At 42.4% G+C, this 17,495-nt stretch overlaps 1 protein-coding gene across 1 annotated transcript; it reads right to left on the bottom strand.

Moving 5' to 3' along the window:
• Window positions 1–16,423: 16,423 nt before the first annotated feature.
• Window positions 16,424–17,136, bottom strand: LOC108638819 (tetraspanin-7-like). Its single transcript, XM_029958130.1, is given in 4 exon segments — window positions 16,424–16,662; window positions 16,665–16,860; window positions 16,862–16,932; window positions 16,935–17,136. Coding segments are annotated over 4 exon segments (708 nt in total).
• Between the last annotated feature and the right edge of the window lie 359 nt (window positions 17,137–17,495).

Here is a 17,495-nt window from a genome sequence, read left to right as displayed (position 1 = left end):
CACTGATTTATCCACCAGCTTCAACAATTCCACTCCCTTCCCATAGCAGATATGAAGTGAGGAATTCAGCTCAGTTCTTACATTCCATAGAAAAATATACAATTAAAATGTACTTAGCAATTTTGGATCAGTGGATACAAACTTTGAAGTAGACAGATTTTCTCCCCTTTATTCTTAAGAGTGCAGTGCTCTGAAGTGGAATGAGCCTCTTCCTCTCAGCACCAGCTCTGCTTCCCTGTTAAAACTGTCCTGTTTATTAAGAATCTTGCAGTAAGAAAGATTTTCTAGGCAGTAAGTCTGAGACTTTACTAAACCAGAGACCAAGCAGAGGATCTGCTTGTACCTGAAATGTATGTAGGTGAAAGGTGCTGTTCAGTATTCCCTTGCTGCCTCCTGAGAGCCTGACAGTTCTGCTCAGCCTCAGGCTGACTGACCAATGCTCTGTGCAGGTGGTAAGTGCAGGTAGCAGCATTCCTACAGGAACAGCTAGCATTTCTAATTAGCTTATGCCAGCTCCTCCCACTCTCCCCTTCTCTCCAGGAGACTTTAATAGTGTTGACAGGAACTGCCTTCAGTACACGCATGGAAGTGTCTCCATTAACTTCAAAACAGACATTGATCACAACCATGATCTCAGCAGGAAATTAAAGATGCAAAAAGGAACTACTTTCTATTCCCTCTGATAAATTAATCTGAAAGCTGACATTTTGTATGTGATTTAACCAGTCCTCAATAGATTCATGAAGTGTCCAGTTTTGCTAATTAATATTCACACAGAATCCATTACTAAGATCATTAGAAAAGATAAAATATTATAATTTTAAACTTGATTATGTGTCATTTTATTGTTTAATACAAGTATTTGTAACAATCTCAGCCATTATCCTGGTAACTAGTATCAATAACAGGCTTCCTAAATGAACTATAAGAACAATTAATCAGACAATATCTTAAATGCACATGGCATTAATTATGTTCACCCAGTGGCAACAATTCAAATTCAAGCCTTGCCTGAAGGTAGGCTCAGAAATTGACAAATACATTTTTAACAGCTTAAAGCTAAAATCGCCTTTTATGTAATTTCTTACTAAGAAATAATCATAGTATTGGTCTGGCAAGTAACTTGCAGACACAGCCCTTTATCTAGTTTTTTTTTCATACATACCCATTTTTTGTTATTTGTCATCAATGAAGGGGAAAACACATCTTTGCATACGTTGTAAAGTCTTTTCTATCAGGAGGTTCATAATCAGTTTCTAGAAGAAATTTAAATTTTCATATTGCAACATGAAATCTAAAACTATCACAAGTGCAGATGACAGAAATAGAGAAAATACATTTCCAAAAAGCTTATGTAATAGGATCCGAATTAACCTCAGTGATGGACAGGGAGTAGAAATTCTTCTTTTACTAAGCTATCTGGAAAGGACACTCTCCTAGCAGTAAGCAGCAATGTTTGTTCTTTAACTATCACAAGTAATATGTAGCTAAAAACATTCATCCCTTGTGAGCCTTCACTCACAGCTTTGATAAATAACTTATTAATATTGCACGGAAAGAACTCAGAACACTTTCCAATATACCTATCATATGTGCTTTGTGTTTATGCTAATTTATTTTATGGATTTAGAGTACTCCCAGTGGTACTGCAATGAAATCAGTGCAGTTATTTTAATTGGATTTACCTTGCCGGAGGAAAGGTCAGGTTTCAAAGAAGAACAAATTATTTCACCTTTCCCTTCATCAGTCAGACTCGTCTCTGATGTGTACATATGAAGCTTAAATTTCCATCTCTTTCGTTGACTGACAAATTTGCTGCATTCTTTCTGGGGAAAAAAAAAAAAAAGAAAGAAGCCAGAGTAACCATCAGCTGCAAGCATTTTCAAGCTGCATTTAGAAACCACTTTACTCATTTCTGAAGTGCAATCACCCCGAGTGAAGTAAAATGGCTTTTCTAATAGGAAGCACTGACAGACAATTTCAAAGCAAAATTTCAGGGAGAATGGAGAGAAGTCAGGCTGTAATTACACCTGGTGAAAATTACCCAGACCGAAGGCTAATAGAACATCTCTTTTTAAGTCCCACGGGAATGCTTCAGGGACTGAAGGCAGCAGAGAATTCCCAACACGGGATAGGAGCAGATGACATGAAACAGAGAGACAAGAGCAGATGTGCTGAAGGGCCAGAGATGATGTAAAGGATTTGGGCAGTCACCACGCAGACACTGGGGCTGGCTCTGTGTGAGCTACCTCCAAAACGCTGAGCAGGGTAACTGCTCACTGAGGCACAAAACTGCAGCTGTGGGTTGGGCTGCTTTGGGGCCCGAGCCTATCTCTGTGTGGCCCCACGGGTCCCTGCTTGCCCATGTCAGCCCAAGCCAGCACTTACTCGGAGTTTCCACATGTCTGTACACAATCTGTCACATTCTCATGCTCTAAATTATCTGAATAAGTAGATTCATAGATATCCAGGGACCTCAACAGTTCCCAGGGAAATTAAACTGCTCTTTCTAGACAGGCTTTGCTGAATCAGTCTAAAGCTAAACTCCTTTTTGGAAAATATTATTTTTGTGTAAGTAAAATTTATACCAATGTGCTAGGAGAGCAGTTTCACAACTGGAATTATGTGGCTCCAGGTAGTATAATAGAGTGCAGCTGGCAGCTCAGCCCACGTGCAGGATGGAGCTGCAGTGTGCAGCAGTCACATTGCTGCTGGAGCCAGTCCTTCCCTGAGGGTTCTGTGTCTCTGTCTGCAACAAGGATTAAACATGTTTTATTTGTACATTATCTGATGGGCAAAGTCAGTCTCTGAAATGCTGGATATGGGATCATGTAGTGCCTGAGCACAAGCATAAGTGACCCATGAAATTAAAGGACATTTTCCAGTATTCACTCAGGACAGCCCAAGTTTCCCAAAGGTAGATCAGCCTGGAAAGTCCTACATAGAATGAAGAAATCACTGGTAGGTGGAAGAAATACCTGAAGTAAAAATACACAAACAAAAAGAGTGTAGGTTGAGTCCAATGAAACAGAAAAGTGGTGGTGGTGGTTTCAACTTCAGGTTTTTTTCACATCAGAGAACAAGATACAAAACAAGAAAACAAAAATAATCCTATATATGTGCGATATCTTAAAATCTTGAAGGAACTGAAACCTTACAACATCGATGATTAGAGCAGTTTATAAAGAGCATCAAACAATAGCACTGTGGGATCTGCAAGGATCTGTCTGTTCCTAGGTTTTGGCAAGAATTTGAGTCACTGTGAGGAGGGATCAACCTGTAAGGAATCATCTCTTTCTACAGCTGTTGTCACAGAGGGGATCCTCTAACACTTCCCCTCAGTATGTGGTCCAAGGCTGTTTACTGTGAGATCTTGGAGGCACACAAGTCTGCTGCCCTCCGAATCTGAAACCATCTAGATTTGGTAATGCACTGAGTGAGGGTCCACATGAGACAGCTGGAGTCTGCCTCTGTTCTACATGACTTTGGAGGGGCCTCCCAGAAATCCCAAAGGATATGACATGGTATCCAATTGATCTTCCCCTTACTAGTTTTTGGATATGTCCATTGCATTATTAAAAACTTGCTGGAGTGTCTCCAGCTGTATGGGCATTTTTGTCTTTTTAATAATACTAATCAATACATTTTCAGAAAATCAATATAACAGTATCAAAATTTAACAGCCCAAACTTGCCCATTTGATGAATATGTGCAGTCACTAGGTGACTAAAAACTGTTCAGCCTGATAGTCTCTAAAAAGGGACAAAAGAATTACTTTTCAAACACAGAATCTGTAAGAAATGACCGATGTTTGCATCAAGAAAAAATTCATGTCAGCTTTCCAATATCTGATACAATTATGTCGAGCACTAACTTTTTATCACGTGAAAAGGGCCTTCTATGAAAACATGCCCATGCACAATTTTAATCTGAATGACAAGTAGTGTTGCAAGCAGTGATTTCTCCAACCTACCACACCTGCTTGGTATTTGGGGCCATATTCATGGTATCATCCCACAGTGCAAGGCAGAGATTTGAAAGAGAGGGAAAAAGCAACTTAACAAGGGACTGCATAGTACAGTTCTTTTTGCCAGAAATGGCATTAATAGTATTGACATACCTGGGCTGTTAAAGTGCAAACATTTTCTTACAGTCAAGCTTTACAAAACACGTAAGATAATCTGCCTGGAAATGAGATGCCTGGGAGCAAGGTGAACAACTGGTTTCTTGTCTGTTCTTTACATAAGAGGCTTTATGTGCTCTACTTATTAAAAAAGTAAAATTAATGGATTTTGAAGCTGGCAATTGCATGCTTTAATTGCAGATGTTTGTTTAAAATACAAACAATAAACCAGGAAATCCTTACATAAGGGTATTTTGAAAAGTTTCTGGCATTAAGAAGATAAACTTAAGTTACATGATATTGATGTTTTCTTGGGTGCTTTACAATCATGTTTTCACAGAGATGTTTCATTGATCTATTGAATTACTCTATTTGTTCCAAATTTTAAATAGTATTTATCTTATCTTTATCTTTTAAAGTATTTATCTTCTCCTGATTCTTATTTCCTACCAAAAAAGTGCTAACTGGATTTCACAATTCAGATTTACTCCTCCTCAGTGAATGCAACAGGGCACTGTCAGACAGTAAGGAAATTAGAAACATGGTGCCTTGTACTTTGATCTGGTTTCATTTTTGAGCATCCCTGATTTTCATGACATCATCAACAAGAACACATATCACAACAACTCTGATTTCCAGTAAATTCTTCATCACTCCCAGGGGAAATCTGTGGCCCAGAATGGCCAAATCATTCCTTCTTGCATTCTCAGCATCTTCTCTGCAGCCCAGAACAGTCAAAGTCCACGTGAGACATGGGCATGTGCCTGGTCTGCTATTTCTGACATAGAAAATGTCTCTTACTCCCTTCCTCTGGCATAGAACATTGAATGAGGTAGAAAATGTCCATATTACTAATCCCTTTTCCCAAAAAGGAGATGAGATATTACTAACCAACAATGTACTAGTAACTTAGTACTTGTTGTCTTTCCACGTATTTGCCAGTTCACAAATCCCTCTAGACACTAATCTCATTTGTCTTAGAGATAGAACTTTGCTACTTGCCTTACTAGAAAAACAGAAAGATCAGGTCTGTGCAGGCTGCCATTCTCATGAGAACTGTTTTAGAAATGACTGATCAATTCTGGACATCTATGATTTTTATTTATTTATTTGTTTATGTTAATTTACTGCCCCTGTAAAGTCAGTAATCTTCCCTGAGCATTTGAAAGCCATTTTAACTTCCTAACAACGAACACATGAGAAAAGGTGACTGTGTCACTGCCTCCTATTTCTCCTGTGTACACAAATGAGTACATGAAAGATATGAATCTCTTCAGAGCAATGTCTGTCCTCTCAGGGCCAAGCTTAAAGTCAGTGTTCAACAACATTACTCCTTGAATTTGCTTGCATCCTACTGCTGCACAGAGAATTTCACTAAAAGAAAAACTTCTTGCTTAGCCTGTAAAATTCCTGTTTCCCAAAGAGCATTGCCCCAGCAAGCAGTGTACTGCAGCAGAGTGCCTAAGGGTACCTCTTGAGGTGAGACCTTTGGTCTTCTGCTTTCTAAAATGCATCCACATGAATAAAAGCACACAACTATAAGCTTAAGGCATACTGTTCAGTAAGTGCAGGACAACTAATGCAGAATCCAATAATTCTACTGAAGCTTATTGTAAACAAAATACAGCTGAAATGTTCCAGAAAACATAGTGGCTTACTTTCAAGACCAAGATTCTCTTAACAGGTTAGAATTTCTAACACATTTGCAATCAGCAGTTACCCTCACCTCTTCAGAGTGTGTAACACATTCCTGTGATACAGAAAATAAAAATGCATGATTATGTTTAGCCATATTCTAGTACGAAAGCTGCTGCATGCCAAGGCAAGGCCTTAAGAACACTTGACTGGTCTGTCACATCTGTTAGTACTCAATGACTATTGTTTAACATTTGGTTATATTTTTCAAGAGGTTTCATTCAATCCTTCTATGAAACAGTGGTTTGACTGGTGTCCACAATGGGTACAGACTCATCCAAGCTGGTAACCACAGTGAGTAAACCCCAGAAGTGGCATGCAGAGATGCTTCAGTCAGCTCTGTGGGAGCCATCACTGCAACCAGAAGCAGGGTTAGCGACGCCAGCATGTTCTCTTCCCCAGCTGGACAGATTTATATAGGACTCACCAGCTGAAATGTCTGTGCTGGGTTCCTCTGGGTTTCTGCTTCTGGCTATGCCATGGTTCTTCAGTCCCTTTTAAGTGGAAAACAACCTCAGGAATGGGTGAGGGAAGGACAACTGCACAATAGGAACTCATACCACTTCATCCCAAGTGCCTCCACTCGGCACAGCTTCAAATCAGTGAGTCCAGCTTTAGAGTAGGAATAGATGATGAATGATGTACAAAATCTCTGGATACAAATGTTAGCTGACTTGTCCTGAAATGGCTGGATAAGGCAGTGAAACAAATCACTGTGTTTTGTCTCTGACATAGTGGGACTGAAATTAAGTATTCACCTTCCTTGCAAACAAAGACAGATTGCAATGCAGTGGCTGCCCAGTGGCAATATCCCACACACTGTGTTTGCTCCTGTAGTTGTTGTTCTTTCCCCCTCAGTTTTGCCTCAGACCTAAAGTGTGGCTATCATGTGCCTCAGTTCCTACAAGTGACCATGTGTGATTAAATACGGGAGTGCAGGATCTGCAAATGTAGACAACTCTGAAACCCAGAGAACTGCGTATTGGGCGTCCTAAAATCATGCCACGAGACAAGTGAAGACAGCAATTTGATGCCCCACCAAACCTTTTCTTCTCCAGGCTGAACAAAGCCAGGTCCCTCACCCTCTCCTCATATATCATGCTCTCCATCTCCTCAACAAAGCTTGCTGATCCTCAGCGAGATGAGTCACAGTTTGTCGTCTCTTGTCCAAAACTGGACACATCCCTCCCAACACAACCTCATGAGTGCCAGAGACAAACAATTCATCTTCTCTTTGGTCCTGCTGGCTACAGTTCTCTGTGGTTGTCAGAGTAGGGAAACTCTTACAACTTTTAACTTTGGAAAATTTGCCCTGAGGGAAAAAAAAAACAAAACCAGTTTGGTCCAGTTGGTCAGACTGACATCTGCTCTCATAAGTGGCTTACTTGGAGTCAACATCCCAGAAAATGGCATGTGTCACAACCAGAGAGTCCTACATTGCTACTTTCTACACCCTGAACTCAGCCATCTCCCTTAAATGCTGTTGTAGTTCTGCAGACCTCTCCTGCCTTACCCCTTCTGACTTGCCTCTGTCTCTCTCTAGCTTTCACTCTGCACAGGCCTCAAACTCTCCCCAACAGTGGGTTTAAAAACATCTTAATATCTCTGAGTGGGATAGTGGTATGTCATGGAAGAACCATCATGTTGTGAAATGATGACAAGTGGCAGATAAGAAATGGGACATCAAGATACTGGTTATTTACTTCAAACACACCCAGTCCCCAGAATCTCTCAAAATTTCCTTTTTATCTCTTGTTTTACCCAATGTCTTGCCAAATCTGAACTCAATTGTGGAACAAAAAGCTGTCACATTATGTCTCGGTCTTCCACAGAAAGTACAAACCTGAAGTGCCCTGGAAGTGATTTTTTAAAAGTATGTGGCAGTCCTCTTAATATTGTAAGAACTAATGACTTCTGGATCATAAGTGTTAATACAAGAGTACTGAGGTCAAAAAACATGAAGGCTTTGGCCTCAGTTAACGTGTGTTTAATGAAATAGGCATTTTCAATAAAAGTACAGCCTTAGCAAAAAGTTGATGATAGTGCAATTCATAAGACAAATACTCTTGGGATTAGAGTATCCTGTAGAACTACAAAGAGATGATTTACCAACTAGGAGTAGAAACCAGAAAATCTGATGGTTGTGAGGTTGTAATTATGTTTTCTTTAATGAATGGGGGGGGGGACAAAAAAGGAGAAAAGTGTAGTAAACCCTAGAACTGTATTTCATATAGATTTTCCAAACTTAAACAAAACTGGAAAAAAAATCCAAATTTGTCTTGGATTGGGATGTATATTATAGCTAAGAATGAGATTTGCAAGGCATCTCACAAACTGCAGGAGTTAGTGCTATTAACAGAATGGATATAAATATTTGAAATTCTGTATTAAACATTAAGGTTTGGGGTTTTTTTTCTTTTGGGTCAGAACAGAGCAAGAATTTGTTCCAGCTGATTATGTTGCACAGGTGGCTGTGCTAAGTTATGTTGATTATTGGGAACTCAGCACTGAATGAAACCACTCTCTGCTAAACACCTTGACTGTAAACATAGAGTAATAGAATAATTTAGGCTGGAAAAGACCTTTAAGATCATCAAGTCCAATCATAAACTTAACACTGCCAACTCCACTACTAAACCATGTCCCTGAGTACCACATCTACATGTCTTTTAAATACCTCCAGGGATGGTGAATCAATCACTTCCCTGGGCAGCCTGTTCCCATGCTTGACAACCCTTTTGATGAAGAAATTTTTCCTAATATCTAATCTAAAACTCCCCTGCTGCAACTTGAGGCCATTTCCCCTTATCATCTTGCTGTTACTTGGGAAAAGAGACTGACACCCACCCTGATAAAACTGCTTCTCATGCAGAGTCTGTGCCCCATCAGAGCCAGGCAACTTGATGAAGCCAGGCAATAAAGATGCTTCTCTCCATAGTAGGGCTTCTGTCTGAGCAAGGAGAGCATAGGGCTCTCAGAGAGATTTCCACAGCACACTATGCAGGCAAATGTATCAGCAGCCATATATCAACATCTACCTATATATGTATCATATATAAGATATTAATGCCACCTTCTCTCTTCCCATACCCAAGTTAACAGGTTGTGGTGGGGAAAAAAGTGTTCTTTCCCCCTGGAGTTAAAAAAAATGGTAACCCCCAAGGGGGTGGTGTCTCTCTTGGTGTTGACCCAATCAGCGCTCCTGCAAAATTAAAACATATCACACCAAACTGGAAAAGAAGGATGATGAGGTAGTTGAAGAGGAGAGTGGCCATGTTGTGAAGCCATGAGGAAGGGGCAGAAGCCCCCAGCTGGCGGTTGCAGAAACTCAAAAACAGTGTTAAACTGGACCGAGGTCTGTAACTGAGAAGCTGGGAGTTTTACTCCACTGTGAGTGGGCAGCAGGAGCGGCGGAAGAAGCAGCAGTGAGCAAAGAACTGTGGCAGAAAGCCAAGAGATAAGAAAAAGCAGCAGAAACAAGCATGCAGCTAAGCAGCGAGACAGAGATCTCTAATGGAGAGAGAGAGAGAGAACTAAGCTCTATGGACAGAGTTTTGGGGCAAGAACTGAACCAAAAACCACCAAAACCCCTTTTGAGACACCTCCTAGAGAGGAGGGGTGGTGGACTCCCACTTGAGGGGAGTCTTGGAACGTAACAGTACCGGAGAGAGGAGCTAAGAAGCTCAGATGTCCTGGAAGCTGCACCGGGAGGACCAGAAGGAATGTGGGGGAAGTGGCCTGCCCCCCCTGCTGCTGCCAAGCTGGCAGCCTTAGACAGAGCACAGGAGCTCTGTTAGAACTCTTGAGGCAAAGACTTTCAACTGAAAGCTGCCTGAGACGTTCTGACTCAGAGGTAAACCCCCTGAGGAAAGGGTCTGTCACAAAGACCCCTGCGCTTTGTGATATGACGTGGTGAGGCGAGCTTTTGTCCCAGCTATCACAGTCCACGGAAGAGAAACCTTCGCTTGGAGTCGAAGGGCTGAGAGGGGCGAGAGGAGACCCCCTTGTGTGTATTGGAAAGAGATCCAACTACAACTTTTGCATTGAGGAGGAGAGACTGCTGTCTTGAACGTGGAAAGGATCGTTTCCTTCTTCCCTTCTGGACTTTTATTGGAGGGAGAAGAGATTTGATCCAATGTAAATACTGCTTCATCACAGGAAAAATAGTTAAGATTATGTATATGATGTATTATAATATTTATTTGTATAGTGATTGTAATATAATTCCCTTCCCACCATATTGAGTCTTGTGTTGTGTCTGGAAAACCCATCTCACACTGGGGTGAGATGTGGGAGGGGGGCTTGGACTCAGGAATTGGATTTTGGGGGTCTCAAACCACCACACAGGTTCACATGGGCCCTGGGCTTCATGGTTTCTTTAAGCAGTGTCTGACCTTTCTGCCACCAGCAGGGCACAAGGACTGGTAACAGAGCACACCACAAACTTTCTGTGGGCTGATATGTGACATCTGATTAGTGTCAGATGCCTCAACCATGAACCCTTCACTGCACTGGGCTGGTCTGCATGGCCTTTCCAGGCTTTGGAAGGATGAGTGCCCTCAAAGAAAACACAATAGTGGCTGATTCCTGGTGCTTTCATCTGCACTATCCTTGGTGAAATTGTTCATTTTCTAGTAGCTGTCTTGGCCTTTTCTGTGGAAAAAGGATAGCCCTGGTTGAAACCCTGAAGATGCTGTCTGTGTTTCTGCCACCTCAGTCATAATGTCTAATGGCAGAGCCTGGGGCCAGTGATATGCAAAGGTATGTGCACACACTACTGTACACATGCACAATCATGCTTTCTATGCTCATGTGTATAGGTCTCCACTAATAGTGCTATAGAACAAAAGAACTTAAGGACCCTACTTCTGCAGAATAAATTTTATTTGAAGTTCCTGATGGCTTACAGCTTTGTGCCCACCAGCTCTGGAAAAGAGTCCCAGGACTCAGTATTGTAATAATTTGGATCAAGCTAAATATGACATTTAGGGTGTCAAATGCTTTTTAAATCTCATTTGAAGCAGAACAGTACGCATTGAAAACATCTATACACAGGATAGAAATAATCAATGTGATATAAGCCAGGGGAAAGAACAAAAATATTAAGTTCACAGAAATGTAACAACTAATAAGGAGCTGACCATTGTACTACAATGTCATAATTAAAAGCTGGAGAGGAAGCAGCATCAAAGGAATTACATTAATGAAGTTTAGATGGTACCATTGAGAAAACTCTGAAAAACAAATGGCTTAAAGGCGAGCAATGCTTTTTTATGATAGAAGTCTCTGTGGGTAAGCTGATTAATCTGTGTTTTATATCATAAATTAGAAGCAAACAAGATATTGCACAGGGTAAACTCTGAGAAAAATAGTGCTGTCCTGTCTTTTTAAGGGTGAAATATGTAGGAAGCACTGGAGAAATCTTACTGGTTCCACTGTCAGGGGCAGAATGGTGCTTCAACACCATTGCTAAGCCTCCTGAAAAAGCAAAAGAACAAAAAGTGTCTTGAGCCAAAAACTGAATAATGGATAAATGTGAATGTCACAAGTACACAAGGAACATCACACAGAATGGAAATAAAAGATGACATCCCTGACACACTGGAAGCATGACATATACAACATATGCTCTAGAAAGCTGGCTTTGAAACAGCACTCACATCTTCATTTCTACTTGTTAGTGACAGCTGTATTAACCAGGTGTCTCAATGGCCTTTACCAGGAGACTTAAAATTAATCTGTGTTCTGCTTTCAAACTACGGAGCTCATTTTCTGGGAGCTTGATTTTCTACCTCTACTCTCTCTAGAAAACATCTGATGACATATTTAATTTCTGATGACTTTGCTCAATGGTACCTTCTAAAATTTATTAACTAAATTATTAAGGTAATCACTAGAACTGGTCCAAACCCACTTATTCCCTTGTAAAGTAATTAGTTTAGCTTCTGCCTAAATTTCCCTGAGTATTATCATTCTAACGAAACAACAGCAACTACAAACAATACCATCAAGACAACAAAGATGATATATGCAGGGTGGGGAGGAAGGGGTGTTGCTTTGGTAAGAAACAAATATCTACTAGAACAATAACTTCTGGAATTATTATTTAATTATACCTTTCTGCCACATTTTTCATATGATTAAAAAACATAAAGGTGACTACTAGTGCTAGAAAACTGCTGTTACTAAAACCAGGCAGATCAAGACACTTCTTTTCAAAAACATGTCCAACAAGGAGCTCAGACCTGGAAGGACTGCTTGACTCCTGGGATGTGAAGCTAGAAAAAGAAAGAGGAGTTGGTTCAAGGGAACTCCTAAGGCAGCAGAACACTAATAACTGAGATGAGAGTTACAGATAATTACGCTCCAGGCATAAGAAGTGGAGTTATAGAGGTAGGTGGAAGGGCAAAATGGACAAGAAAGAGTGAACATGCCACACTAGTGGAAAGTTTTGCAGTATTAATGGATTTCCAATTCTGCTTACTCCCTAGTCCTCCTGGTGTTTCCTTTAACAGTTTCAGTGAGCAGATCTATTCAAAATTATGAGACAGGTATATTTAGCTGTTGGATTTGTCCTTTACTTTCATTATTATTTTGGCTGAACTCTGCACTGAAAGTCAAGGTGCTACTGTATCTGGCAAGCCTCCACCTCTATCTCTTCTGAAAGTTTCTAGGCAAGAATCCCAGTACCTGGGATTACTGAAACACAAGCACACTATGCCAAGTAACATGACATAATACTCCAGCACAACTACTGAGAAAAGCAAACTAAAATCACATATTGAACAGAGTGAAATTTGTGTGTTTGAATCAAACAGAGTTGAGAAGAAATATGTATTTTTACCATTTTGGAGCATAATGGGTGCATGACCAATGAAGTATTAACTACAGTGGTCAAAAGTCTTTTCAGATTAAAAGAAAGTATTGAATTCTATTAGTTGTGTGACTTATATTTTAAGTTCCTGACCAATATTTTGTGGTGCTTCAGAACAAGACTGTGGTAAGACTTCTTAGGTGCCCAAATTTTCCATGGATATGCCTTTTTTATTGGAACCCAAAACATTCAATTGGGAAAACATTGCATTTCCTTCTCAGTTCCTATGCCACCTGATTTATCAAAATCTCCTGTAGGTTATTGGATTTAAGAAAAAGAGTATCTTTACTGTAATTTATCTGTGGAAATCTTAGATGAGTACTATTCTTGTCAATGGTTTTATACAAATCAGCTGCTTAATGATAGCACATGATTGTATTTTCCCCAGAAGAAAGAAGATAATGACAAAGAAGATGAATACATAAATAAACATGAAAACTACACTTTAACAAAAGTAACCTTTTTTTTTCTCTGACCTACCCAATCTTACTGTTACTGTTTAAGTTTTCTAATTCCAGGAAAGCCATCTCTTATCTAAAAATTCACAATCAGTTATAGAGGCTATTTTAAGTTCTGATTATCTGTAACACAGAGTTCAGCTACAGTAAATAATTCACGTTGGACAAAATGTCAACCACTTTTGAAGTTTGAAAGATTTGTATTCTTGGCATTGTAGATCAATGTTATAAAATAGTCCTTGTTTCATAACAAGAGTCTAATCTTACCACCCTTGTTAATCCTAAATCTCACTTTGTCCAAACAACAGAGCTATTGTTTCTACAACTGCAACACAGCTTGCTCCTATACTAATTTGAATAACCACCAATTTTAAAATTGATATTAGCTTTTCTTAAAAGATGGACTCATCTTTAGTGTAATATGCCATTTTGATGAGAGAATTTAAATTTGAAAGAAGGACAGAAAACAAATACATATTCCAGCAAGCAGTAGGTAGCACTGTCCACTCTAACACTTTCCAGTTACAGTTATTCTGGCCATCCAGAACAAAATAATACTGAATCTAGATAAATTTTAAAATAAAAGTAAGATTTGGGCACTGGGCACAAAGAATTCAGGACAACTCAAAGAGCTACTGGGAATCTCTTATTTTGGGAATTAATTAGAGAAGAATGACACTTCTTTCACACATTACAGAAGTTAATGTTGTTAATTCCAGGAACTGGCAATAAACATTCAACTAACAGTCACAGCCGGTCCATGAAATCTTTGATGATATAAGTATACTTAGCATTTACATTGTTGCTGCCAAGGTTTGTCCTATTTCAGTGAGGCCAAGAGTGCAGAGTGATGGTTTACATTCTTAATTATTCATTACACTAAGTTGATGTCCTCAGATTCAGACTGGACCATCATACAGACATACACTTGTACGCTTGAAACTTAGTTTCATTCCTATTTTGATATTCTTAGCAACTTAAAACCCGAACAAATTCATTGAATTGCATATCTACACAAGGGTTTTGCTTGAATGTGTTTTAACAGTGTACTTCATTCTGACTGACTGCTAAGTGTCATACAAAGCAATAAGGGTCAAAATCAGAAATAATTTTAGTAATCGGTGGAGTAAAAAAAGAGCAATATCATATTCTTGTAAATTTTCAGAGAATACTTTTTTAATAAACCCAGTGCAACTCCATGTCCCTTTCCCATACTCTCCACAACACCTGTTTTATTGCTTCTATAAAGGATTTCTGGAAAAAACAAAAACAAAAACTACAACGTTCTACTGTCTTTACATTTCAACGTAAACTTCATTTCATTTGCACTTAGTTGAACCATGTGGAGACATACAGAAATGTAAATACTTTATTGGAGTTGAAATAGTGATTTATTTTGCTCTTAGCATTTGCTAAACTTCATTTCTCAAGTACCTATAACAACTATACTTTTTGTCCATTGTTAAAATTGTACAAAATAATGTTGACTTCCAGAAAATAGCAGGGGTTCCACTAATGCATAATTTAAAAAAAGGGACATTTGCAAACAAAAATTTAAAAATACATTATGTAAATAATAAACAATAAACATCAGCCCTAAAAATGAAGCATTGTTTTCTCTATAAAGAGAGATTTTCAACAAATTTCCAGGGTTCACCTGTGCAGATGAATACCCAAATGACTGAGAAGGCTGTTCGCATTGTACTCTTTATCTGGAATGTGATTTTCATAGCTAAACAGCCACCTAATATCTGAAAAAAAGGGATGATGTTAATCCCCTCTCCCCCGAGGTTACACCATTCCTCCCATGAAGCTATTAGTCATCTTTTTCACTCAAGATTTCTTGCCCTGCTTGTATTTGTTGGCATTTGACCATTCTCCACAGCTTTGCTAGTCACATTCCTGAGAGATGCCACATCCTGGAGTTCCTTGTGGTTCCTGGCTCTTTTCTGAAATTCTTCTTCCCTAGTTTGCTGGGTAAGAGGGGCATGTCTTTGTGCTGCAAGGTAGAGAAACATGTAAAAGTCGAGTTCACAGGTTTTAAGGACACGGGAAGAAGCAGGAGTGAAGCTCTGAAAGTTCAGGACCCTCTCAAGTGCAGGGCTTGCTTTTTCTCAAACTCCAAATGCAAACCCAGAACTGTTGTGAAAAAAAAAAAAATCCTGTAGATTTGTACTGCTATCTGATCTGAACAAACTCAGGATAGCAAGTCTTGGGGGTCCTCCATTTACTCTCAGGTTGTACAGATCTGGCTTCAAAAATGTAGGTGGGGGCACACTTCAGAGACAGATCCTTTGAGAAAGGAAAAATGTCAGTCTGAGGGCTGTTTGTAGAAACCCCTCTATAAAACAGTCTGTTCCACTCACCCTAAAGTTCACTTCAAAAGTCCAAAAGAAACTTCTGAAGGGCAACGAGCCCTTTCCTTCTCTTGCCATCCCTCGTTAGATCTGATCCTACAGCCTTTGCCATCTTCTTGAATGACAAGGACCCGCGTTTAAGGTCTTTGCAGCCCTGCGAAGACATAATCGGCTACGCGCTGGCTAAGAGGATAGGCACATCCTGAAGGAGGGAGTAACAGAGCTGCAGCTCCACCTTTAGATCGAGATCAGCATTGGAAACACCACAGCAGGAAAAGCACCCGTGGCAGCTTGAATCCGCTCACAGCAACGGTGGAAAATTTTGGCAGCAATGGGGTGCACGACGCTGGACAGTCCCTCAAGCAGCTCCCAGTGTCAGCTTCTGGCATGGCTACCTAGGTGCCCCTGGACCAGCCCTGCCCCTCGTGCACTCTAGCAGTTTTCCAGTAACACCATTTTCCAGTCTCCAAGGAATATTCATATAGCGTAATGTTGAGAGACACCTCTCTTGCTCTCCCAAACCCTCTCCTCTTTCCTGCCTCACATTTCAGTGTCTTGGGTATTTACATCACCCAGAAAACCAGTCAGCCTTGCCCCAGGAGCCCCTGCTGCCCCAGAGCCCTGTCTGTCCGTGCTGCCACCACCCTCTGCAGAAAAAATCCAGAGGCTCCAGGAGAGCAGTGGGACATGGCCAGGCCAGGAGATGTCTTCCCAGCACCTTCCCTTCTGAAGGGCTGTGGAGATGCCCGTAGCATTGACACACATCTGACACGGGCTCCAGAGGAGAAATGGAGCCTAGAGAAGGATGCTCAGGTGAAAGTGGTGTATATGAAGGGAGGATTTTCCCAGTGGGGTGCACTCAGTTCTAGAGGAAAGAAGGGAGCTGGAGAGGACAAGGGACAGGAGTGGGGGGACCTCAGCGAGGGGTGGTGGTGCCCAGCAGGCCAGCAGGGACGCGGGCAGCCAGCAAGCAGGCCAGCACAATGCCGATGAGCTGCAGCAGTGCCAGTCCCAGGGCAGCGGTGGCAACATAAGACATGTTGCTGCCGACGAAGGCCGACACCTTGGCGAAGCAGCCGTCACGGTGCAGCCTGCGAGCGTCGGGCGGGCTGCGCCTGGCAGCCCCGGCGCCCCGGCAGCAACTGAGCGGCACCGACCGTTCTGCTCAGCCCCAGGCGAGGCGAGCCAGTCGCGGTAGCTCTGCACCCCGCAGCAGGACAAGGCGCGCTGCAGCGCGTCCAGGGCGTCCGCCACCCGCTCGTCCTCCCCGTATGCCAGCAGTGCCTGGCGCAGCCCTCCTGGAAGCCGTGCGCCAGGGGTCTGGCGGTACAGCAGCGCGGAGAGCCCGGCCGCCCAGCCCGGCCGCCAGCACGGCCGTCAGGAACGCGCTGTAGGCGCGCAGGAGCCCCCGGTGCTCCGTGGCGCCCCGAAGCATCCGAGGAAGCCCCAGATGATGACGGCGGCGCCGGTGGCTAAGAGGATGGCGGGGGCGCTGGGATAGTCGCTGGCCGACAGCGCCAGGTAGCTGCCCAGAGACACCTTGGCCCAGAGGCCGATGATGAGCATGGTCAGCCCCGCTGCCCAGAAGACGAAGCTGAAGGCATGAGGGGACAGCTTGAGCAGGGTCATGGTGCCCTTGGGCCCTGGTGCCGGGGGGCGGGCGGTGGCGGTCACGGTGCGGGGGAACCTCGGCTGTCGGTGCCGTCGGGTACAGCGGTGCGGGTGTCCCGCGGCCGTCGGTGCCGTCGGTGCGCCGGTGCCGTCGGGTGCCGCCGAGCAGCGCGGAGCAGCGGGAGCCTCGGCGGTTGTTCGAGGTGCGGGCGGTCCGCAGTCCCCGGGGCAGCCGTGGGTGCGGGCCCGGCGCAGCTCCCCGCGGCAGCAGGTGCGAGTCGCGCCTCTCCTCCGCCCCGTCCCCTTTTTGAGGGCCCGGGCGGGGGCGCGGCCGCGGCGGAGGTGTTTGTCCGTCCTGAGGGGCTCGGCGGAGCGGG

The sequence above is a fragment of the Manacus vitellinus genome, unplaced genomic scaffold (assembly GCF_001715985.3).
Source record: "Manacus vitellinus isolate BGI_N305 unplaced genomic scaffold, ASM171598v3 scaffold_13_pilon, whole genome shotgun sequence".
Classification (NCBI taxonomy): Eukaryota; Metazoa; Chordata; class Aves; order Passeriformes; family Pipridae; genus Manacus; species Manacus vitellinus.
The sequence above is the reverse complement of the archived record's forward strand: the minus strand, read 5'-3'. Positions and strand labels throughout refer to the sequence as shown.